Source organism: Calonectris borealis, chromosome 15 (assembly GCF_964195595.1).
Source record: "Calonectris borealis chromosome 15, bCalBor7.hap1.2, whole genome shotgun sequence".
Classification (NCBI taxonomy): domain Eukaryota; kingdom Metazoa; phylum Chordata; class Aves; order Procellariiformes; family Procellariidae; genus Calonectris; species Calonectris borealis.
In genome coordinates this window covers 9,824,429-9,848,951 of record NC_134326.1, presented here as the reverse complement: position 1 = coordinate 9,848,951, position 24,523 = coordinate 9,824,429, and the positions used below count along the sequence as shown (strand labels likewise).

Sequence of the window (24,523 nt, the reverse complement as noted above, 5' to 3'; positions counted from 1 at the left end):
TTTCTTGGTTCCCTAAGGAATTTGTTGATTTTGAAAACTTACTAGTGGACAATGCTGTTATAAAAAGAGAGAGAAGAAATAGGCAAGCAATGTGAGGACTAGTCTAATTTCAGATGCTAGGAGGTACAGTACTATCATCATGTCAAACGGTGCAATGCTCCATACGAATTATAAGCATTGATCTGCTGATATAGAAATGCCCAGTTACCCTGTATAGTAAGTTGGTTTTTTTAAATACATTAATCTTTTTTTCTCAAAAATATATTCATACACTGGTTGATGGTAGAAACAAAACTATTATTAGCTTATTCCTTTAACACGCCAACATATGAATGTGTGTGCATATATATACTCAGTACGTGTATATATACACACATATGTCCATATAGACATTTAGGTATATGTCCATATGCACATATAGTTGGATAATGTTTAAGATCCGTTCACTTATGTTTAGTACTGTGTTATAGTATAGAATTGGAACACAGTCTAATAATTACAGTGAAAATTAATTGAGCTTTAATTTTAATGCATATTTGTCTGAAATAAATAGGATTTGTTCCCCAGGTGTAAGACCACCACTCATTTTCTCTATGCATTGTGCTTTTGTACCTTACAGATTTTATGTCCTTTGTATTAGAATGTAAAAATTCTCTGAAGAACTCTGCAACATGTTGTTATCTAAGACTGTTTTCCTCCCCTGGGAATGAGAAAAGAAATGGTCACAATGTCATTGCTTGAGTCTTTCTTCCCAGTCATTAAACTGCGATAGGATAGAAACATAACATTCCGTATGCAAACACAGAAATATGTTGCATGAATTTTCAGTTCTGAAAATGTGTATCATACTTACTAGCAGTCATGTACAGTATATATTTACAGATTGATCTCAAAGATTTCATTAAAACTGTGCCATGTTATAGTCATAATTTGCCCATGAATTTCACAAAGATGAAAAACACCTTAATTGCTGGCTATCATGTCTAATAGAACAATAAAATGTGCAATTATAATTATATTACATCTAAATTATTAACTTTGATATTTTGCTTATTGAAACTAACAACAATTAACACGATTAAAAGGATCTAGAATATTCATTTTCGGTCAATTCTAAACTAAAAGCAAATTTATTCTAGTTTACCTGCCGGGTAGCACACACAACAAACCCCATCTCTCATGTATGTTGGCATAATTTCTCACTTTCACTCAAGTATCTCAGAAGAGGAGTAAGTGCTCACCTGGGGCTCGAGTTATACTTTTCCCTTGACAGTGCCTCACCAGTCTTTCTCACCCCCACCTTCTTGTATCACAGTGTTAAGCCTTAGTACAAAATGATAGAATCCTTCTCTTTCACTAATTTTATACATCACGTTAATAGCCAGAAGGACATAGTAAAGTGAAAGTGCTCCTTCCCCCCAGATAATATATCTTCCCTAGTGACACCTGAGCAGAAACCAGACATTTTCTTTTACTCTCTGAATAGCTATACCAGAGAGTATTATGGCTTGTACTGTAACTTCAGATAAATTAATGTGCAGTTCTAGGATTCAATCTCTGTGGTTTTCATAATAGCTGATGCAGTAAACCAATGCAGAGAGTCAACATATTCTCTGTAAGGTTTTATATTTAATGCGTATCAACCCCAAACAGGCTGTGAGCTCCCTGTATTCACACTATGCTTCTGTGAAATAAAAAATGGAGTTGGCAGCAACTTGTGAAATGAAAGAAAAGCTTGTACAGAAGAATACTATAAGACTGCTTTTATTTATGATAATGAATATAATTTTTAAAGAACAGACTCTGAAGAGAAATCCTGAATTTTGATGTGGCTTCTTTTCTTAGAATTGGGAAAAAATTCCAACATGAGTCATACCTATCTGTTGAAATTCCAAAGGCATCTAACAAAGCTTATTGCGTTATGCATGAATGAAGTCAGAAATTAAGTATGTGAACAAAAAACAACATTTTGACTTGGAAAGTTAATCACATGATGAAAGCCTGTCTCTACACATTGCGGAATCTGAACCTGGAGGCAGTACGTGAACATACGCACAACTCCCTTGAAAACAAGAGGGGGTGTGCATGCCTGGCAAATCCTGTTTCAGGCTCAAAACTATTCTCTCCCATTTGAAGCAGAAATAAGCATATGATATGCTCAAAACAAAGTCAGAAAATTGGCCTATTAGTTCCCAGAACTATTTGCCTCCTATCACTGTCATTTACTGTCAAATGGGGAAAAAAAACCACAGACGCTTGTAAGAAAATTACTCTTTTAAAGCAAGAACAAAAAATTCAAAGAAAATATTTTATGAAAAATATTCTTAAGAACTATCTTAAAGTACTGCCAAAGGAATACTTAAATGGGGGAAAAGTATCTGCCTGAAAAATCTCCTTTGTTACTTGGAAGTTACTTGAATTTTAGTTTCTTTCAGAAATTTGTACACAGGTGAGAGGTAGCATAGATACAACAGATGTGGCTTTTGGTTCATGAAATATTTTGTGTCAAACAATCTTGGGGATCTGATTTAGCAAAAGCCATCAGGAATTTATACTTTTTATACAGTACTTGTGAAATTTTTTTTCATTACAGAAAAAGATTGGACTAAATAGCAAACTACTTTGCCTATAAAATTCTATTTTTTGTCTATTCTATTTTGCCTATAAAAGTAAAGCGTTATGGAATGAAAAAAAAAAACCTTTTATTTCAAAAATCTTCCTAAAGCAAAACCGAAATTTGCTAGTTTTTCAATGGAAATCACCCTAAAGCAGGAAATACTCAAGAGTATGGTTAAACTCTTAAAGTGATGGCTACCACATTTTTCCTTTTAAAACAGTGCATTAAGGAAAACAAAATAAAAAGTGAAATGGTATTGCCTAATCCAGACTGAGAAAGTACCCTGTCAGTATTTTTTGTACTGAAGTACATATGCTCAGATCTTTACTGCTGAAAGAGGTATGTTACCTTTAATCAAACTGGATATAAGGTTTTAAGCATAACAACAGGGGCAAGCATGACACTGGAGTGATTGCAAACTTGGAAGAAATCACACAACTCCACATGAGTATTTCAGACTAAGGTATGTACTATAACTGACAACATTCATTTGCACAGTGTATATATATACACACACACACACTTTTACATATATGTAGCCTTCCCTCTCCTTGGCCCTGCATTTTATAATTGCTCTCTAGCTCTCCCTACCCTAGAAAGGCAGGGCACCATTGGTTTCCTTCAGCCACCTAGAGAATTACTATTTGGCCAACCAATTTTGGCACTTTGGACAGATGATTTCCTTTCCCCAGCACAAAACAGCAGCATATCTACCCATTCAGAGTTGATGCATTTTTATACCATTGCTACATTCCTCTATTGATCATAACTACAGTCGTCGTGATTGTGAGCATATGTTCCCTCTTTAAAATCCAAACAAAACTAGTGCTTTTTGCTTCAGCTTCTGTGCAAACACCCAACCCTAATATTATCAGTCAAAGGTTTAGTTCTTTCAATAAATAACAGGAAATACCTGAATATGGTTGGGAAACCTCTGACCATCATCATCTTGGAAAGATGATAGGCACTACTTGTTTTCAAGTTTACACATTTAAAAGGTAAAGTGTATACGTTTCATAAGCATGATAACAACTTAGTACACTCTCTTAAGTATAGATGCATGTCTCGGATATGCAGTTTCCCTGGGAATGGTATGTACTGCTGTTGAAACTAGAACTTGTTTTTCAAATGCCGCTCTATAATTTGCATCACTAAACTCAAATGGCCATTAAAAAAAAAAAAGAAAAAGAAGGAAAAAAAAAGAGTGAGGTATAATGAGACAGAAGTGATTGTCAAAATCCAATTTGCCTTCACACTCAAAATGCACTTATATTTTGATAAGGGGATATGTCCATACAGCAACTTAACATGTTTACTATTTAGCAGATACAACCAAAACATTATAAAAACAGACCATAGAGTGGGCCAGCAACTAAGGTGTTTTAAAATAACTTTTTGTCCTGAATAGAATTTTTCTAAGTCCCACTTTTGGCGGTACAACCGATTTGAAGAGAAATCCAGTTCTTGCTTCCTGTGTGGCTTTATTTCTTAGTTCACATAGTAAAGCCAGTAGACGATATTGAAGAAGGAAAAAACAACAGGGAAGAATATGCGCGACCATCGATCTATGGCATTTACATCAGTCAAGTCAGGAATGGTAATTTTCAGTTGAGATGCACGTCTCCGTAGCCTACTTTTCTTCTGTGCCACGTGTCGCTCCAGGGCGTTGCGACCAAAGCTGTGTCTGGGTAAGCCAGCTTTCCGGTACTGGATGCTTGAAGTGTCATAGGCCAGCATAGTGCTTCTAGGGTCCCCAAGCCCCATCACAGCCTCGGAGGCAGCCATCTCATTTTTAATTTCAAGTGTGCTCAACAAAATATTTTCATGTGGATCCATCTGTAAAAAATAAGAAAGCAGATTTAATAGGAGAGAAAGGAAGCCCAATCAGTTGCAAACTGAAGCCATGCTGACAAGGGGTAGATCTAACATTACTAATTCACTGGATGTCAGTCTGTCTAAAAGACTTTAAGCATAGACGTAACTATATTTATTGTCATTTATTTGTGAACTCAAGGATCAATAAGGCCAGTATAGTTTCATGGAATAAATACTATTTCCCTAGACCCCATGTTCAGTGAGCAGAAGCAATACCTGGAAACAGAGTACATGCTCAGCTCCTGAAAGTGGGATTCTGCCACTGGGTAGAATATCTGGGGCAAACATTGAACTTTTGGGAGGTTTTGGAGGGAAATCAAATGGAAAAGGGTCTGCTTTGTTTTGGTTTTGCTTCTTTCAAATGAAAGCTTCTGCTCTGACAAAAACTTCAGGTATTCACAAGGTCTCTCTGCCTCTATAAAACGAGGCCCAGAGCCCTGCACAAGAGAATGCAAATTTTCAGTCCCTATATTCCAAACAGGACTGCTGATTACTTGGGGAGAGGCACTGACATAGTCTAACTATACCTATGTGGAAACTCCATTCCCCAGTGCTAATGAATTTCATAAGCACAGTGCATGCTGTGGAGACCTGAACGCTGGAATAGCAGAGATCTGCAATTTAGAGCAAGGAAAAACATATACAGAGTGCAATCACATCAAATGTACATTAAGCAGTTGTTTCAATGGGTAGTTTTAGCTACTATATATTTTTTTAAAGGCAGTTCATTGAAAAAAATATTAATACAATGTTGTAAAAAACCCCTTAGGCAATTAAGAGGATTTCAAAGATGAGGAATTAAATTCTACTCTTAGGCAATCTGGAGTAGATCTGAAGCATGGTAGGAGAACTTCAAAACAATCCATTTATAGAAAACAAATATAAGGTTATTTAGGAAGTTCTAATTCTCCTCAGCCTTCCCTCTAAGTATATATTTTGAATTGTGTGATTACAGAGTATAGTTAAATAAAAATACTTTAAAAGCAGTAATAGCTAATGAGCAGATAATTAAGTACACTGACTTAGTGATGGTAGTGCAGATATACTCCAGGCCAAGTAAGAGATGAAACTGTCCCAGAGCTCCTTTAAGAATAACGCATCCACATTATTAATTCATAATGTACATAATATATACTATGATTATTATTGAAAGTACACAAACTGTGACTTTTGTGGATTTCTAAACAATAATATGGCATTAGTCTATTCTGTAATATTTGGAAGCCAGCAGTCAGCAGCAGGTACCTTGCTGCACTACCCAATATAGCACCGTATTTGCCATTATTAAAAAAAAAAAAACCCTGTGTAATATTTCACATGGCACGGTGAGAAAAACGAATTGAAAACAGTTGCTTTTTAGTAGCATCCACTGCACAGCATTATGAACTGGGAAGTCGGATACCCACAAAAGTACTTTGGACCTACTGAAACACTGCCATTTGAGTGATTACATCTGTTCAAGTGATGCATAAAAATTGGCATCGCTGAGATGCCAGATTTCCCTCTCTCTCTTTTTTTTTTCCCAATCTATGTGAGTTTGCACCCCTCTAGTTTCATTATATTTTAGTTTTAGATTAAATGTAATGACTCAATGTGAAGCAGCCAAATTCATCTATTTTTGCTTGCTTTCCATCAAAGCCGTGTGAAATCTTTGAATTTTCTAGTGTGTTAGGGAAATTAATCTTTTTTGAGAAGCACTGGAAAAATGGGAAATTTGAGCTGGAACTCAAGAAAAATTCCTTTAAAAAGTCTGTTACATGTATTGAACATGGTGAGGAAACACTGTGTTCTAACCAGGAAGGCCATCAAATCAGTTCTCGTCTGCATTAGACAAAACTAAGGCAAAACGAGTATTCTGCTCTTGTAATACAAACAAAAGCAAACATATGCAAAAGCTTTCAAATAGATCTATGAAACTTCTCAAGAGAGCTTTCAAACATTTTCTTATAATGAGTGCAGTTATTTAGAAAATTCTTATGTGATTTTTGGGGTAAGACAAAATTGGCTGTCATTTTTGTTATAAGATCTCAGACAAATAATAAGACTTTCAGTATCCTGAAAATAAAAGGAATTATAGGCACTTGACATTCATTGATCTCAAGAATGTCTAAAAACAAATAGGGGAAGTATCTTACAAGAGGGGTGCAAAGCCATTTGGAAACTACATTTTCCATAGTTTCACATAGTCTTAAGAAAAGAATAGAAATTTTAGTTCCAGTGACATCAGGGGAAGTTTGACATCCACTAATGCAATGGTTTTACCCCTTATCCAGAGCCTGGGTTATTTTCACCTCAAAGTTGTGCATTCTAAGACACTATCTTTGCAAAGATTTTAGTGCCAACAAATTTGTTCACATCTTAAATCTTCTTAGGATGAATCTACTTTAAGCATTTTATCCTTTTGATCTGCAATGATATTAGAAATTTGAGTGCTCTTTACACACTCATATACTTTCTATGCAACACAAATGCAAGAAAAGTTATTTTAGTCTACTAGAGTTAGCTATAGACATGTTTTAGCAACATGATATCACTCCTTCAGTTAACTTTTTGTTTTGATTCTTTTGTCACTTCTGTTCTCATCTCAGGAAATTTCTTAACACAGCAAACTGCTGCAGATATCTGGCAATCTTGGCAGTAGTAAGGTTAGTGATGCTGGGCATAAAAAACATTTAGCAATATTCTAAACTATCTTCTAGGGCAAAGTGTCTTCTTCTGCACATATCATACTGATATCAGAGTTGGAGCACAGCATTTTTCAATTTTCCAATATTTTTTCAGAAGAAATAACGCAAAATACACTAAAAATTAGTGATGGGCGAACCTTCAAGTGTTAGGATAGCCAGGTAAGCATCACAAAGTTCCGGTGCTTCTCAAACACTAATTTGACCCTCCTGCACCTGGAACAGTGAATTGACTATAACAAGAACTGCATTTTTCATGGTATTTTGAATTCCCAATCTGAAGAACTCCCAAAGTTCCAATCCAGAAGTACAAATAAATGTGAAAATAAAAGAAACAAAGAAACAAACAACAACAACAAAAACCCAGAAAGATATTAACTTAAATTTTCAACCTTTGTCAAAAGGTTCCTTGTCAGATTAGAGAGAGCTGGGGGTGTTATTTCCACCAAGCAGGTTCACCCACCTCTAAATAAAAAATGCTTTTGTAATTAAGTGAAGCCTGAGATAGAATGATAATGAATTACATTTATTGTACACAGCACTGCCCATTCAAAAGGATCCCAAAGCGCTTTACAAGCTTTAGAAAGAGGAACCACTTCACTTCCCAGTGAAGCGCAATCATCTCTGAGGCAAAATGTGGTGACTGACAGTGCAGAACAATACACTATATTTTAGTCGAGGAAATGGAGAATGCTGTAGCCAATTGAAACTATGGGGTGGGTGAGTGGTGGTGGGGAATGTTAGGTAAGCAGAACAGTTACATAAATTGATATTTGGCCAGATGCTTGGGGTTGAGATAACCACGCTATAAAAAAGTGCCATGGGATCTTTAATGACCATAAGTTGTCAGGACCTGAATTTTAAGTCTCTGAGGATAAAAACATTAGAAAACAATGAAAGATACCTTTGTTGAATACATTTCTGGACAATGATATGTGCCAATTATTCTTCTGTCCTGTAAGTTAATAAAATCAAGACCAGTTTCCTTAGAGATAAGGCAGCTATTATCTTTCATTTAAAATTAAAGCACTCTAGGGTAATAATAGGACAACTAATTAAAAGATATAGGGACCTCTAAGCCAACAATTAGCAGAAGTATATTCTGGCTTCAGAGGTGCTATTACTGCCTTGCCCTGCTTCTCAAGGTAACATAACTTTGTGATGTAAATGTATTTTTTCCAACTGGTCACTTGACCAAGGAAGATATGATGATATGAAAACAATTGTTAAAATTATTCTGGGGGAAAAGTAAGTGTAAAAGTGGTTTCAAAAGGAGGTGGAAGAAGGTTAAAAAGATCTCTTGGTGCTGAAGGATTGTTCAACCATAGAACTAGACTCTTTATGGTGAACAGGAGAGTTCAAACTTAATGGAGAAATTCCCAGGGACAAGGAAGGAAGGGAGGATGTAAAGATGAAGAAAAAGCAGCAGTAGCAAGTATCATAGAAATAAAAGGTGAAAGCAGAAGTGGAGGAGAAATGACCAGAGCTCAGCAACCATGCAAGAGGGTGGATTTTTTATAAATCAATCTTAAAGGTGGATGACAAAATATATGATGCAAATGATATTCACTTAGAGGTCCAGGTCAACTGGAAGAAAAGCTGACTCTGGAGCCTTGAAAGAGGCCATGACCTTTTTGATGGCCTCAAACAAAGGGAATACAGAGGAAAGTGTAGAAATGTTACCATTACACGTTCTTCCTACTACCTAGAAATTCCAAAATGATGGCTTTCTTGAGGAATTCCTCTTACGCTAATACATTAGCAACTGTAAAATACAAGGAAATTACAACTCCCACACATATACATACACACGTATGTACATTAGGAATCCTCCAAGGATGACCAGATCTTTGAAACTACTAACATCTAGTAAACCAGCATCTTAGTGATTATGGTCTACTGTTACGCCAAACACAGCTTTATAAGTAGGAGGTAAATTTGTATTGATGAATTGAAGATATAATATTGACATGTTTACTTCCTCATATACTGTTCATTTTCACCTGTAACCTTCAATTACAGGTAGCTACTGATGGCTCATTTTGTGGCAGAATGGCTCAGAAACCATGGATAAAATAGACTGTAGGGCTGGAATTTATGATGGAAATACCTTGTGAAAAAAAGCAGTTGTAAATTCAAAAGAAATACCTTTTGTTAAGTAGGGCTGCCACCAGCCCAAAGCAAAACATGGTGAGCTGAACCAAGAAGGGAGAACAGAAGTACCCAGTTTATTACAAAGATTAACACTTGAGATTAGGTCTCAGCATACATAGGTCCTGCGAACTGACATTCTTAAGAACTGAAGACAGAAATAAAGATCCCTTTCGCAATGAAGACCAACATGACATGTCTAGACATATAATTTAATTTGTTAGCGATAAAGACCTTAGTATTACTATAGCATAGTTTCCCAACAGGCAGCCAGGTGCTTATTGATACTGCTCTGATGAAGTATTTGTTATTTATTTGTTAAAATATCATCCCATTTACGTGTATACATTTAATTCTCTTGGAGATAATATAAATGAATAACACATGAGCAAGAACCTACATCCCAAAAGGTGCTCTCTTCCATCTGTGATAAATAAGATCAAAATTTCATCAAAATTCCGTGATGCCCATAAGCTAAGTCTCCCATTATGTTGTCTTATGAAATATACTTTAACAAATATACCTAGCACCGAAAATCTACTATAGAAATGCAGCAAAATTGCTTATATAAGAAAGCTTCATGAAAGATGAAAAACGCATGGAACGTTTGATTATCATCACAACTGGCAAAATTTCTAAGGTATAATTTGCAATAGTTATGGTTTTGATATATGAACTAGACAGTAAAAATAAGGTTGATAAAGTTGCTCCTCTAGAACAGACTTCTGCAAAATACATAGATGTTATTTTTCTTGTTTGAATTCAAATAGAATGATCAAAGCAGTCTACAGCATATACTTGCCACGAGAGCGGGTGGACTGTATAGAAGTCTACCAGTGTTTCATCCATCTGACCATGATGTTAACAGATTTAGGCTTGTGATTTTGGGGAAGACCAACAACATAATTCTTGGGCCCAGACCAAAGATTAACATGGCCAGAGGCAGTACGAGGTCCAAAGAAAAGCTTTGGGAACAGTGACAAAGGTCAAATAAAACACGGGAGAGAAATTGCAATTAATTGAACACAAAAATTAAAAGAAAATTCTTGAGATTTTTCTATGGAAAATCACTGACAAGTTTTCGTTATAAGGAAAATAAAGATGAATTCCCAACTTTTGACAATGAATTTCAGAATTAAAAAAAAATCTAGAAATGTACTTATTTTGATCATGTTCAGTGCTGATTTAGAAGCCTGAAACACTGCCAGTTCCATGGCTATAGATACTGTAAGGCTCAGAGGACTAGTCCTAACAATATTAAAATGAAAAGTGTTCTGCTTTAAAATAACCAAAAAAATCTGAATTTGTTGACTGAATTAGAATATTCCTGCATGATTTACTTGTACACTGATAGTCTGCTGTTTTGGGGAGAGTCTAACATTTTGTCACTCATTTAAAAATGAGTGACAAGAATGAAGAAACTTTGTTGCCAAGAATGGTTAGTCATTTCAGATTTGTTTCTAAATAAATTTCTGTGTATGTACAACATATGCCAATATCATTGAAAATTTTGTGTTATACTTAAATTGTTTTTCTGTATATATTAACTCTAGAGAAAATAAAAACTGAATTATAGTTTTCTTCCTGACATTTTGGTGGCCTTTTGTGCTTGTAAATTTAAACCAAACTTGAGTTTGGTTAGTTAAACATATTATAGTTCTAAGCAATATATATACACACATACATATAAAATATAAATATATGGATAGTAGGAGAATTTCAGAACACAGTTAAAATGAAGGAAAAAAGACTGGGGTTTTTTGGCAATAGTGTGCAGTTTGTTCTTGACACATAATTTTATAGAAACAAGAGAAAAAAAATAGTTTACTAACGTGCAAACATGGTAGGTGTTTATGTAAAACATGATTATGTTCAATGTTATAAAAGTTTCATAAGATGCATTTCAGGAAGGGTGATCTACTCACAACTGAGGAAGATATTAATGAGTTAAAGGGACCAAATATAGGCTTATTTTTAAATTGCAAATTATTATATGTTGTATATGTCTCATGATACAAAAAGGAAGAAGAAATAAAAGCTGAAGAATCATCCCCCACAACAGCTAGCCCTCTTCAAACGATACCTACATGGAATTGACTTTTGGATCTTCTCCTCCAGTTATATTATCGTATACCTGAATAAACAAGACCTTCTATGCAACAATTGAAACTTATGTAAAGACACTTTTCCTATCTAAAACTGCTATAGCTTGAAAATATATAAAATATAAAACCTCAAAATTCCATTTAGCAAAATGTAAGCTAAAATCTTCCATTTCTGAAGACCTTCATTTCCAGTTACCTGCAGGAACCTTTGAATACTCAAAGAATACACGGACAGAAAGTGGCCCAAACAAAACATCACAGGAACATAATCATGTTGATTTAGGCTGTGTGACCCTTACTGTTCCATCCCTCAGGCCAGCCCAAAAGCATTAAGTTTCTGACAACTATAATACCAGAAAGTTGAGTTCATTTGAGGACATAAGCAAGGACAGTTATGCAGGGCTTTTTGTACATAGCTTTAAGATGTATTAAGTTTAGGGAGAAGGCTCAACAAGTTTTTTGGGTGGGAAGAAAACTAAATTCCAGTCTCCCACACTTCGAAAAAGAAGAATGGAAACATAAGCATAAATAAGATTTAGACTTCTATGTTTTAATATAATCTTATATCACCACAGAGGGATTCTTAAAACTAGTATCTAAGGAGTAAAAAAGATATATTCATATATATAGGTATATATGTTTGTATATATACAGACACACATATTTGAATTTAGGCATAATCCTACCGACCTCCTAACCTTTTTCCTAAGTTATGTGAGAAAGTAGCTCCTGGTGTCTATATTTCTCCATATGCAGAATTCTAGGAAAGCAGCTATTATCTAAAAGAATTTACTAAGTGAATTTACGGATAAACTTAGGTCTTCATAGTCCAGCATGACCGTTTCATTAAATTTAACATACGTGTATGCAGTACACACCCTTACACCTTTTAAAAAAAGGATATATATATAAGAAAGTATACAATTTGTACATGTCTACATGGATGCCCAGTTCATATGCTACATTAGTAATATTTTCTTATGAATACTGCTAGATATGTTATTCCTAGGTTGTTTGGGCTATTCTGCTCATTAACCTTGCTCTATCTTTATGCAAGACAAACAGTCTCCGTGGCATGCTGCAGAGTGACTGCATCGTGTCTCTCCTGGGAACTGGAATGTTTCCACTGTCAGGGGCGGGGAGGGGGGGGGAGATTTTTAAGGAAAAAATATTTTTTAAATGTTGGGAAAAAGTCTTTAGTGTTCTAACATAGCAATTCGGGGGTTTTTATAGTGTTGAAAGTATTAACTTGCTTAAGTCTAGATAATCTTACAGCCTAAAGAGCACACAATGAAAAAGGTAAAGCATCATAATTAATAGTTACTGATAGACTAAAGATGGGCAAAAACTATAAAAGAGGGATTTGAAATATGTATCCTCCTTCTTACCAGTTTGGGATACTATCATTCTGATTATGTACACACTTCTGATATGAATTTTTTATCACCTGAAATTGATTTCCCCTAAATTAGATATAACAATGTATTGCTACCTGCAAAAAGAAACCAAGCAGATGATCATTTTAGATACTATAAATAAAGCAAAGGGGCTGACAAACAGTCATCTTCTGTGTTATAATAATATTTTTACCACTTAGTGCCACCCTAGTGTACACAATCCAGTGATCTCAAGATTCATGAGCAGAGCTAGGTTACATCCCCTAACACATAGGGGAGTTAAGAGTTTAGAGTTACAACTTATTTTTTGGATAGAAATTGGCCATTCAATTAAACCTTGTCAAAGTCTTTAGAGCTGATCTGCTTTGGGAAATCAATTCACCAAATTCACTAGCCAGACATGCCTTCTGGATGGCAGCTATACACATTTCTTCTATTTCACTGTACATGTTGTGCCTTTTTTGTGCCCCACAATCAGAAATAATGATATAAACTGCATTAATGGATTCTTTTTTGCAACCAAAAATGAATCTAATTCAGGGTCACTGGTGGATAACAGGTTTGTAGATGCACTACAAAAGCAAAAGAGATATCGTGCTTTAAACAAACGGAGTGTACGTGCACTGTTTTTACATTAATTAAACATGGCATTCGAAGGAGCGCAGCTGCAGAAAGAAAAACTCATGCAGTTGACTTGACCTTTATTCAGATGTCATGTGGAATACCACTATGGATCGTGGAAATAAATCACCTTCTGACTCCTTCTGCAAAGTGCTGTGGGCTAAAACTGGAACTTCCTCAAATTTCACTCCTATCAAACCTCAGGTTTCAACAAAACATGAAGAGGCTGACTGAGCACTCTGTGCATTGCTGATTGTTTCATATGCAAGTTGTTCCTTAATAATGCATGAATGTAAATTTAGGAGAAAGGCTGAGCTTTTACAATCCATGCTTACTTTTATTACATGTCCTTCAATAAACTTTTGTGCAAGGAATACCTTCTGACCCTGGATCAAGAATCAGTCCTTGTGCAGTTTTACCTGTACTGCAAACAAAAGGAAAACTCTCCTGGGAGGGGAAAGGAAGAGGATGAATGCTTTCATTGAAATCTGGACGTTGGCAGCATTAGCTCCAGCGATATAGAGCAGTGAGGATTTGAGATTTTAAATTGAAATTTTAAGAGCTTCATGTTGTCTTAGTGTTTTAATATCCTGTTCCATTGATTAACTGAGTCTGTGCATGTAGCCATTTTAAAATTCCTCTTTTTTCCAAAAGATTTTACTGTCTTCTGCTTACTCATGTTTTATACTAGAAGTACCTCTAGTGCATAGGGTGTAAGGTGCAGTCCTATGTAATAAATACTGACCAGTTTTAGGTACCTTTGCAATAATTCCTCCTCACTAGAGGTGCATTTATATGATTTCTTCAGATAGATGTGAACAAATATTGCTGTGAACTGAAAAGGCCGAAGGCAAGCCAGCAGTAAATCAGAGGGCAAATAAAGGCATTAGCCAAGCCTAAGCTAATGAGCATTGCTTTGGAGCAAGGTATATTATCTCGGGCCTGCAGCCCTGTTAATGCACCTTTACATCTTAGTCTGAAAATTGAGGAGTTTAATCTCATTATCATATTAAAATTCCAGGTTCTCTACTTGGTACCCAAGTTTCTGATAAAAAATATCATTAGTCCGACAATTTCACTTGTTTGTGACTTGGCACTGTGTGACAGAAATGCACTGTAACTTTCGGGTATGCTGACTGAATACCTTATGCAATACAAAGACTACTGAGTAAAGAATTACTCATTGTTTTAAAAATAAACTCAGTATATTTTAAAGAAGTCTTTGTGTTCAGAAAAAAACCCTTATCTAAACATGCAGAGGTTAGCAATGTCAGTTCACATTTATTTAAAAAAAAAAAAAAAGACTGAATGAATCTGTATAAACAGTTTTATGAAGTGTTGCATAATATCCTGACATTTTTCCCCTCTTTTCCAGAGGGAAATTGCTTTATTAATGCTCATAATAACAACAGCATGATTGCAAAATTAGAGGTAGAGTTTTATTTACCTGACTTATGTTATCATGTACTTCAGTTATATAGCCTGTACACTTACAGCATCTCTGTGCTTTAAGCTAGGTTGGAAACATCTAGGCTTCAATTATCACTGCAACTTATATATACATAATTACACATACTGCAATGTATACATTCTAAAACCACATTCAGTGATGTATTTACATTATGCAAAAAATAATGCCACTTCTGTGAAGAATATAACAAATAAATTTTATGTAAGAAATATTAATTTGCAATAATTAACTGTTCTAAACCTAGATGATCTAGCTATAAAGAAGAAAAAAATAATTCAGAAACAATTTAAACACTACCTGAATAACATGCATGTAAGAATTAAAAAGATAGGACTAGAAATGAAAGGCAAGATGCACCAAATCATTATATGGTAATGCCTCTATAAGGTTTGATGTCTGCCTTGAAAAAATTCAAGTATCACATCCTGTTTCTAGCTAATATCCTGGTAAGGAAACCACACTGATGTCTAAGAAAAGACTGACAAGGTGTTCCATCAAGAGATGGATCTGTAGCCATCTTTTAACAAGAGCCTTGATGTAGGAACTGATATCAATACTCACAGCGAGTATCGTCTCTGCTGCCTGACACACTCCCAGTCTCTGTTGCTTTGGAAGAGGATGGCATACAGCTGCTTTTCCATTATAATGACCCCTTGTCAAATGTACCGCTGGCAAGATGCAAGAAGCACTTCTTTACAGAAGAAGAAGACAGCCTTTCATTCAGCCAGTACATTTACCATGGTCTTTACAGTGACAGTTCTGGTTTCCATTAAATTACCACATAGCTGTAACGGAGGTTTTCTGATCTATCCAGAATAACAAATACACAGATATCATTGATATTGAAAACCATTTTCACCTTACTTACACCTCCAGAGAAGTCAATTAATGTATGTAGTAGTCTGGATCAAATGAGTTAGATGAGCCACTGTGGAAAAAACAGCAATGAATCCAAAAGACGTAACAACAGCATAAGCAGCAGGTTGACTGGGAATTTAGTAACACAGGAAAATATACTGAAAATACAGAGCTTGGGAGGTGATCAGACTGCAAATCCTGAACAACACAAAGACTAGAAGATGCATTAGACACATCACAGTGATCAACGTCAGCAAGCCCATCTAAGCCACAGTTCCAAGACGGAAACGTCCAAGGTAAAATTATTGGATCCAACAATGTAAAAGAAAATTTAAAAATTAATCAGAACCACTTTGGTTACTGGATTCTGGAAGAAACTTAGGGGGAATAAATCAGTACTGAGATAGCACCAAGAAGCTCATTATTTGAACTGCAATAACAGAAATTAAGTATATTGAAACGGCTGGGGGTCCGCATCAGAAATTATGCAGTTGTAACAGGCTCTACAATGAGATCCTGGTTAAGCTAATCATCTCCTTGAAGAAAAAGCCAGGCTTCATAAAGGAGTAAACTTGAAGGGTTATATCACAGTAGCTTGTTTCCCCACCCCCCTTCCCCCCAAAGGAAACAGAAACCAAAATTACAGTTAGAAGAAAAAAGCCTCATAGAGGTTTCTAGACCAAATCCTTCCAGACCATTTTTATGTAATTACAGAATTAACAGATGAAAGTTATGGATTTCAGTAAAGCCTTTGACACATTACCTTAAAACTGAAGAGATTATATGTCCCAGATATGTGTACAATTACCCATAGGAAGACAGTCAGCTGAATGATATTGTAAAGGCAGAGGTTAGAATTTGGCCCTATTTTTTAACATATCTGTTAATCATCTGGAAGAAGCACAGGCAATATATTAGATTAGTGCCCTGAGCCTAAAGAAAAGATAGCATGAAATGTGCCTACAAAGGATCAAAAGGATGCTGATGACTGTCAACATTCCTATTTAAAATAGAAAAGTCCACAGAATAAAATTGCATAACAATGTGTTAGAGTATAGATACCATAGTTTATGACACATATTAGGTCTTCAAGCAGAAATACAACACTCCCAGTTTACCTATCCTTAAATATACACTTGCAGTACTATGCCATTCAGAACAGAAGAGATGCAAAAATTTGAGACTATAAAGATAATAAAGGCATTTGAAGAAATAACGTAATATAAGACGATAGGCTTAAAAGAGAGGTAAGGAAATTATGTGAATGCTCTCTCCAATAAATGACGGATGTCTAGAGTAAGAAGAAAACCAGTGATTTACCTGTAAGCAACAATACGACTGTTTACAGAGAGAAGAATTAGCCTTGACAAAGGCAAAAGATGACGAGTTAGACTAAAGGAATAAACTGCTGAATGCAGTTTGAGAAGCTTCAAGAGTGGAACAATCATACACAGCCATTTCAACCTGAAGTCACTGCAAAGAAAATTGAGCATGTCCAATATGATTTAACAAGTCTGTGATGACGTGTCTGCTGGTAATCAAGTCTGAATCTTCCTTGGGTTTTATGTCCTTTAAATTTCTCCATGATTTTATTACTTAAGTTTCATAATTCAAGAAGCAAATCAAGATATTGACCCAATCCCTTCTCTTCCTTTCCCTTACCCCAAACAGAGCCAACAATCTTTGAAAATGAGGGAGTATATGAAGTTACAATCTTCTGTGGTGATTCAGACTAGATATAAGGAAGAAATTCTTTACCATGAGGGTGGTGAAACACTGGCACAGGTTGCCCTAGAGAGGTGGTGGATGCCCCATCCCTGGAAACATTCAAGGTCAGATTGGACCTGAGCAACCTGATCTGGTTGAAGATATCCCTGCCCACAGCAGGGGAGTTGGACTAGATGACCTTTAATGGTCCCTTCCAACCCAAACTATTCTATGATTCTAAAAAACCAAAACAAAACCACCACATTCATTGGGCATATGACATGAATACAATATGAAATTTAAAGAAAGATTTGGCCACAGTTTCATCTGGAATAGCCCAGAGGAAGCTCTGCAGCCAGCCTGATGGTGTTTGCTCAAATGGAAAAAACCAGGATATTCTCCTCCTGACTCACCAAATCTCTAAGGGATTACACTGGGTTCAGCAGATACTACAGTCATGGAAGAACAGCTTTTATTATGCTTCTTTACTGTTTTGTAGGCTCTCCACTATCTTCTGAGTAACACTGAGCAAAAATAGAGAGACTACCAATGTCTGTGTCTGCCCTGGAATCCCTCCATAGCAGAGAATTCAACAGCATAAAAGGAGTATTTATTAACTTCTACTTTGATTTTGCAAGTAGTTGTGGATGGAAGGACTAACCAGCACTACTTCTCTCACCACCTTTTGTTGTTCAGAAAAGTTGTAAGAGGCTGTTACAAAACTTGGTGTTGGAATCTACAGAAATCTAGTACAGATTTGCTGGCCTGTAATGTATAAACAAAGACGCTGCACTACAAGCAGCAGTTCCAATAACTATTCATCCACCTTTTTTACAATGTCTATGCTGAATGCAGTAACAGAGTTGTACAGAAGTTTTCATCCTCATGTTGTGAGGTTTATTACTCATGGCATTAATCTTTTCTCACATCTGAAGTATCTGAAGTCACAAACATAAATTAATAGTATTCCACGTAGTGATACAAGAGGAATCTAGTAATATCACAAAAGAATACTCATACTTTGTAAAATTAGTCCTTCAATGTTGGATCCTAATTAGAGATGGAGTGATCGTTTGGTCCCATTTCTAAAATACTTGGGTTTTCATGGAAACCTGCATGTGAAGCAAATTCGGCAGTTCAGACCCATTTTTGTTTCTTGTACATGAAAATAATTATATAATATTTGGCGCCCTTTTGGGTCCATTAAATATGAATCTGTTTTCCCACTGCTGGTCAAACAGCAAGAACAGCTATCAGCTGCTTTCCTCCTCGCCAGAGCAGTCTATGCGCAGTAGGACAATGTTCTCTGATCACTACTCTTTTCTGATCCTCTCCTATTTGATTCTCTATCTATTGCTTAAGGGATTGCAAACCTGATTATCAGATCAGAGTGTATTTGGATACCAGAGGAGAACTGCCATAGACTATGAACCATGCTGGCCTGGTATATTAAGCAAAAGGCTCAGTATAAAAAAAAAAAAAAAAAAAAGATGTAAAGTTGTTCCCAGGATACTTTGTGCTGTAGGCTGGTGAATTTCTGCAACAGTTATGGGAATTAATTTACTCTGCTTACTGGATTGGATTAGTACACTAGTTAGTGCTTTCAAATTCTAGTTCATGATCAGCAGTTTGCCACTAGACTATTCTGTTACATGGCTGGAAGATCAATTGCATGAATAAGTAGATAGAAAATATCACAAGTGAAACAGAATACAAAAATATACCTCAGTGGTGATACTCTGACACCCGTGGACCTTAAATTTCCATTGATATTAGAGGAAAGAATTCAGGTAAACACATATCTAGTCTCATAAAATTACCTACAGGGTTTCTTAGTGAGTAGCTTTGATTGTTTAAAAGGAAACTGATTTTTAAAAAATAAACTCGACAAATTAAATAAAAGCTTGCAACTTTTTTTACATTGCTGAAAAATCATCAATAGAAAGAAAAAGATTTTGCAGAGTCTTCATGAATTTTACAATGGTAAAATGTGATCTATGGTACCATACCATCAAAATTAATCTCATCATTATGCATTTGCCTTCATTCATGTTTCTCTCAAATTAAATAGAAAAAAATAAATTAATGAATGGGTGAGATCTGAGCCATGACAATATAATCCTCCTCCTTTAAAAGACTATAAAATACAACCTACAAAACTAACTATTTTATGCTATCAACATGTGATGGATTTTTGTTGTCCAGCAAAAATGGAACAAAATGTTTTTCTGCCCACAGGCACACTATGGTAGCGTAGAAGTTCTGAACAAACATGAGAAATTCCACCACTAGAGCTGTATGGAACTTATGTTTCCACTTCACAAATAATCACTTGGGTTTTTTCTGATTTAGATTTTTTTTTTTAAATTCTGATTTTGATTTTTTTCCCTTGGAGTATCATGCTGAAAAAGATATCTTAACTTTATTTAACTTTCCAGTTTTGTGTGTGTGTGAAAGTTTGTACATTCCACACTGAGTACATTTTAGCATTCAGCCCAGATTTGCCACTGTGTGAAACTCATCCAAAATGGTCAAAGTGAAAAATGACAAGTGCTTTATGATAAGTGCTCCATTTTCATTAAGCATAATGGATACTTTTTGCAAAAGTGTGTATGTTGGCAAATGTATTTTCTGCCTCAATTCTCCATCTACAGAGGACCATTTTTAGATTCAAAATTAAGTGCACAGCAAGTTGATGCTTTATTTTTGAGCAGTTTCTCATTTAGTCAGCAGTATCCTGGGCACTTATATGTTGAAAATATGCAAACTTTTCCAGCTTTAAACACCAGCAAATATTTCTTATCCAGGTAATCTGAAAGATTTATGAAAGTAGGTTAAATTTAGGTTTTATTTCCAATGTTCCATACAGCTCTTATTAGAATATCAGCTATAGCCATCATTTTGGATTTGTTCCTTTGGAAACAGATTAGACATATTTAACTCTACATCCTGACTGAGAAAACATCTCACAGTAAAGCTTAACTGAGCACATGCTTTAGAAAAAAGTCATTCAGTTTTCCAGGCTAGAGGGCAGCATTCATTGTTCAGGTGGCTAAGTACACTGCTCTGCAGAGCTAGGACAAGATCATAATAATCCCATTCCACTCATTTTCTACAAGAAATTACATTTTAAAGCTCTGCCTGGCAGAAGTGAAAGTTTGCCTTCCTAGGGCAATTCTAAAAATATATCCCTGTTTCAATTTACCTTATTGACATCCATTCGCAACTTCTCATTGTTGGCACTGGCAGCTTTTTCTGCCGCTTTCTTTTGACGCTGAGGTCCCCTGCCAAAGAAGATGTAGTTGACCAATGCATACTCCAGCAGAGCCATGAAAACGAAGACAAAACATCCCATAAGGTACATGTCAATGGCTTTCACATATGGAATTTTGGGAAGAGTCTCTCGAAGATGGGTGTTAATTGTTGTCATTGTGAGCACAGTTGTGATTCCTGGAAAAAAGAATTGACAAGCCTATTTATTGAATTTATTTTAATTTTCTTGTATAATAGCTCATATTATTCAAATGCTAGAGCTGAAAAATTCTAGGAGTTTTTTTTTTCTGGTGGAAGAAAAAACACCCCCAACCTCTGTGTATATTCCTTATCTTTGACTTTAATTTTTTGTACCACAAAGATTACATCTGTAATAAATTGTGTTCAATCAAACAAACAGTAGTTGGATTCTATGAGTATGTTTTTAACCAGCTAAACTGTAACCTTCTCTAATGAGTCTCAGTTATAAATTACCAACCTAGAGTCACTGTTATCTTGCTTTCCTCCAGCATTTTCCGGATGTCTGCAGTCTTGAATTCTTATGGGAAAATGCTACACAGAAAGGCCTGGTAAAACTCAGACAGTATTCTATAAAGTTAAACTGTCAAATTCTCAATTGTATCTTTTATGGTGATTTACTTATTTTATCTATATGAGAGCTGTACTGGCAGGAATTGGTCTGATTTATACAAAATTTGGCAATAGATACTTATATTTACTTTTGTAACATGCTTGGATCCTCCGACAAGGGGGACAGTATAAACAAACACACATGGGATTAGTGATGAGATATAAAAGTACTCTAGAGATTAATTAGGGAAATGGTTTTGCTTTTAGAATGTAAGGTAACAGCAAGGAAAAAAGCCCTCCACTTAAGGAGAAGTTACCTGTACAACCCTAGTAAAACTTTATTTAATTCATACCTGAAAGGAAAAGCAATTTATAACCCATAACATGTGTATTCTGGACTGCCATGGGCAAAAGCAAACTAAATGTATTCTCTTTGGAGAAAAACAAGCAGTAAAACAACAACAGAAAATGTTGAGACAATTAGGTTAATTCTGGTTACAATGATTATACAGTTAGCTAATTCAGACATGAAATCACTTTAATTTTTATTTAAATTGTGATGATTTAAATGCTGATTCAAATAATACAAAGCTTAACGAGCCAGACATAAAAAGATCGAACAGATTTATTCTTCAAATCATGCACTATCCACTAAGCCAGAAGCAAGGAAAAGCATTCAGCTAATGCACACTGCATGAGATGTGTAAAAATGCCTACCTAAAGCAACTCTTGCAGCTGAAGCGTCATAATTAATCCAGAAGGAAACCCAGGACAGGATAGTGATCAGAATAGAAGGCATGTAGGTCTGCAGAATGAAGTAACCAATGTTTCTCTTAAGTTTAAAGCTGAGAGACAGCCTTGGATAGGCACCTAAAAGAGAATATTTGGTATGGCCATAATTTACTTGCATAAAGCCTGAAAATATATTTCTGTCAGTTTGATTTTATTATTTCATGCAACACAGAGTACACACAGAGTTGAAAGATCCAGGATATTCAGCTGCAGAATTTCTAGCAAGAATTGGGATTAAATAATCTTTTATTCTAAGGATGCTCTAGATGCATATCTGCTGGTAATCATAATACTCAACAATCAACAACCAAAATACATTTCAGAGAATCAAAGCATAGAAAAGCTGCTTCCCTGACAAGCTGTGGTATGCCTTCTTCAATGTAACCCTTATTCTAACCTTCTCTCCAAGCAATGCAACACTTGCCCTTTGTCGCTGGACACCAGAAATATTTTGGTGTATGAAACACTTGTTGAAATAGGTGCCTAGAGGTCACTATTCAAGTCCCAATTCTGCTTGGTTTTGAAGAATTCGGGATGTGCAATCCTTCTATACTCCCTCCAAAGATGATTTCTATTCACATCTAGAAAGTGAGTTTTGAAGATTTTTTTTTTTTAACACACCTAGCAGCTTTCTCAAGTAGGTAGAGAACATCACATGGTAATACCCCGACCCAACTCTTGTCTCTCTTGAATGATTTGATGTCATTGAAATGTTCCAGTTGTTTCTTGTTTTGTTTTTTATTTCATGAAATCCAATCTTATTTTCTACTCCTCCTCACAAAGCATCTTTTCAGCATTCAGGAAGTCATATGCTTGCTAGCATAGGCTAAACTACAAATCCTGTGGAACAAGGATTTTAAAGGTTTTACAGCAAAGACAAAATAATTAGTCTAATACATGCACAGCTTGGCACAAGGAACATCTAGAAATAGCGATATAAAGGTTCTAATTTTTCTACAGGCTAGGTTACTTCTTGTTGGGTTTAGGGTGCTGAGGTGTATAAGTGGCTTAATCACTTTTCACAGGAAAACAGAAAATACAGCTTATTTGAGTGAGCCTTAACATGACAGACAACTGTATCCTCTTCATATGTTAATGAGCGATGCCTTATACACTGTGAAAACTGTAATAAAAACTGCTCCTTTCAAAATTCACAATTGCTGCTCTAATTTATTCCTGTTTCTAAAATTTTTGCTCAGATCCTGAACTGCACGTTGAGAATGAATGTTTCTAAAAGTCTTCCCAGTGAATTCCCCTTTTAGCTTCCCCTCCACAAACCTGTAGAGAAAACAACATTCTTGGTGATAAGCTTGTAGTCTACAATGGAGAACTGTGGCAGTTCGATCTTTGTCACTCCTGTGACTGCATTATCACCCCCACGCCAGTAAAATTCAATGTCATCTGTTGTATAGCCATCTATAAAAACAGGAGTAAACAATTAAGATACACATCTCATAAAATAACTCAAAATATATTTCTAAAACTAAACCATTCATAACATAATAGACAGACAGACACAGGTAATTCTAAATAAAATTTCAAATGGTAATCCTAGGTGTATTTTAATCTTTGTTTTTTTAAAGATATATAATATCAATATATTAATAAGGCAAACCTTTAAAAACAAATTAAGACTACACACATCCCATATATAGATAGTAACTGTACATTCAGCTTAAGGTAACTTCTGATCCTGAGGCTGGATAAAACAGTGTGGGTTTGCTGTAATTTCAGCTCCTGGACTGAAACATCAGCACTGGTAACAGAGGCATGACCAGGTCACCAAGTGAGGCCTGGAAGAGATGCTTTTTTGTCTTGGGCACCATGATCAGCATAGGAAAGAGGACAATGAGAGTGATACAGGTAAGAGAGAAGTTCAGCCTACAGTTATCTCATGACATTTCCTCTGTATGCTATGTAGTTTATAATCTGACTGCAGATGAAAAGGACAAACTCTATTTCAAACCCATTTAGATTTTACTTGTAAAAACAGCATCATTCTTTTTCTGAAAATGGCTTGAATGCAATAAAAGACAGCCACATTCAGTGAGGCTGTTGTAAGAAGCAATAGTAGGAGATGCAACAGCCATGACTCTGGATGGCAAAAAAACACCCACAAAAAAACAACTAAAGAAAAAAAATCCCACCACCCACAAAAAAAAAACCAAAACAAAAAACAGAAGACAGCACGTGTTCACACAGTCATAAAACCTATGCATGAAATATGAATCTGGGTTCGCCAAATGGCAGCTGACCTAACTTGCATACTCCAGAGTTGGTACACAGAACTGATCAGTAGGCATCAGAAATAAATCTGCTACAAAACCAGGAAATAAGATATTCACGAAGGTTTGTATCCTTTTAAAGTTTTTTGTTGTTGAAAATTGAAAACAAAAAGAACA

The 24,523-nt window shown here is 35.5% G+C and overlaps 1 protein-coding gene across 2 annotated transcripts in view; it reads right to left on the bottom strand.

Moving 5' to 3' along the window:
- Positions 1 to 2,645: 2,645 nt before the first annotated feature.
- Positions 2,646 to 24,523, bottom strand: part of GABRB2 (gamma-aminobutyric acid type A receptor subunit beta2) — a 158,025-nt gene continuing 136,147 nt past the window's right edge. Inside the window, exons 7-11 of one of the 2 annotated variants that reach the window (XM_075164129.1) lie at positions 23,400 to 23,537; positions 22,047 to 22,199; positions 20,692 to 20,936; positions 8,081 to 8,131; positions 2,660 to 4,453 (exon numbers count right to left, since the gene is read on the bottom strand). In XM_075164129.1, the coding sequence (XP_075020230.1) occupies positions 4,106 to 4,453; positions 8,081 to 8,131; positions 20,692 to 20,936; positions 22,047 to 22,199; positions 23,400 to 23,537 (935 nt within the window). In that variant the 3' untranslated portion in view covers positions 2,660 to 4,105. Of the gene's footprint in view, positions 4,454 to 8,080; positions 8,132 to 20,691; positions 20,937 to 22,046; positions 22,200 to 23,399; positions 23,538 to 24,523 lie in introns of both variants that reach the window. The other variant, XM_075164130.1, reaches the window with a different exon arrangement.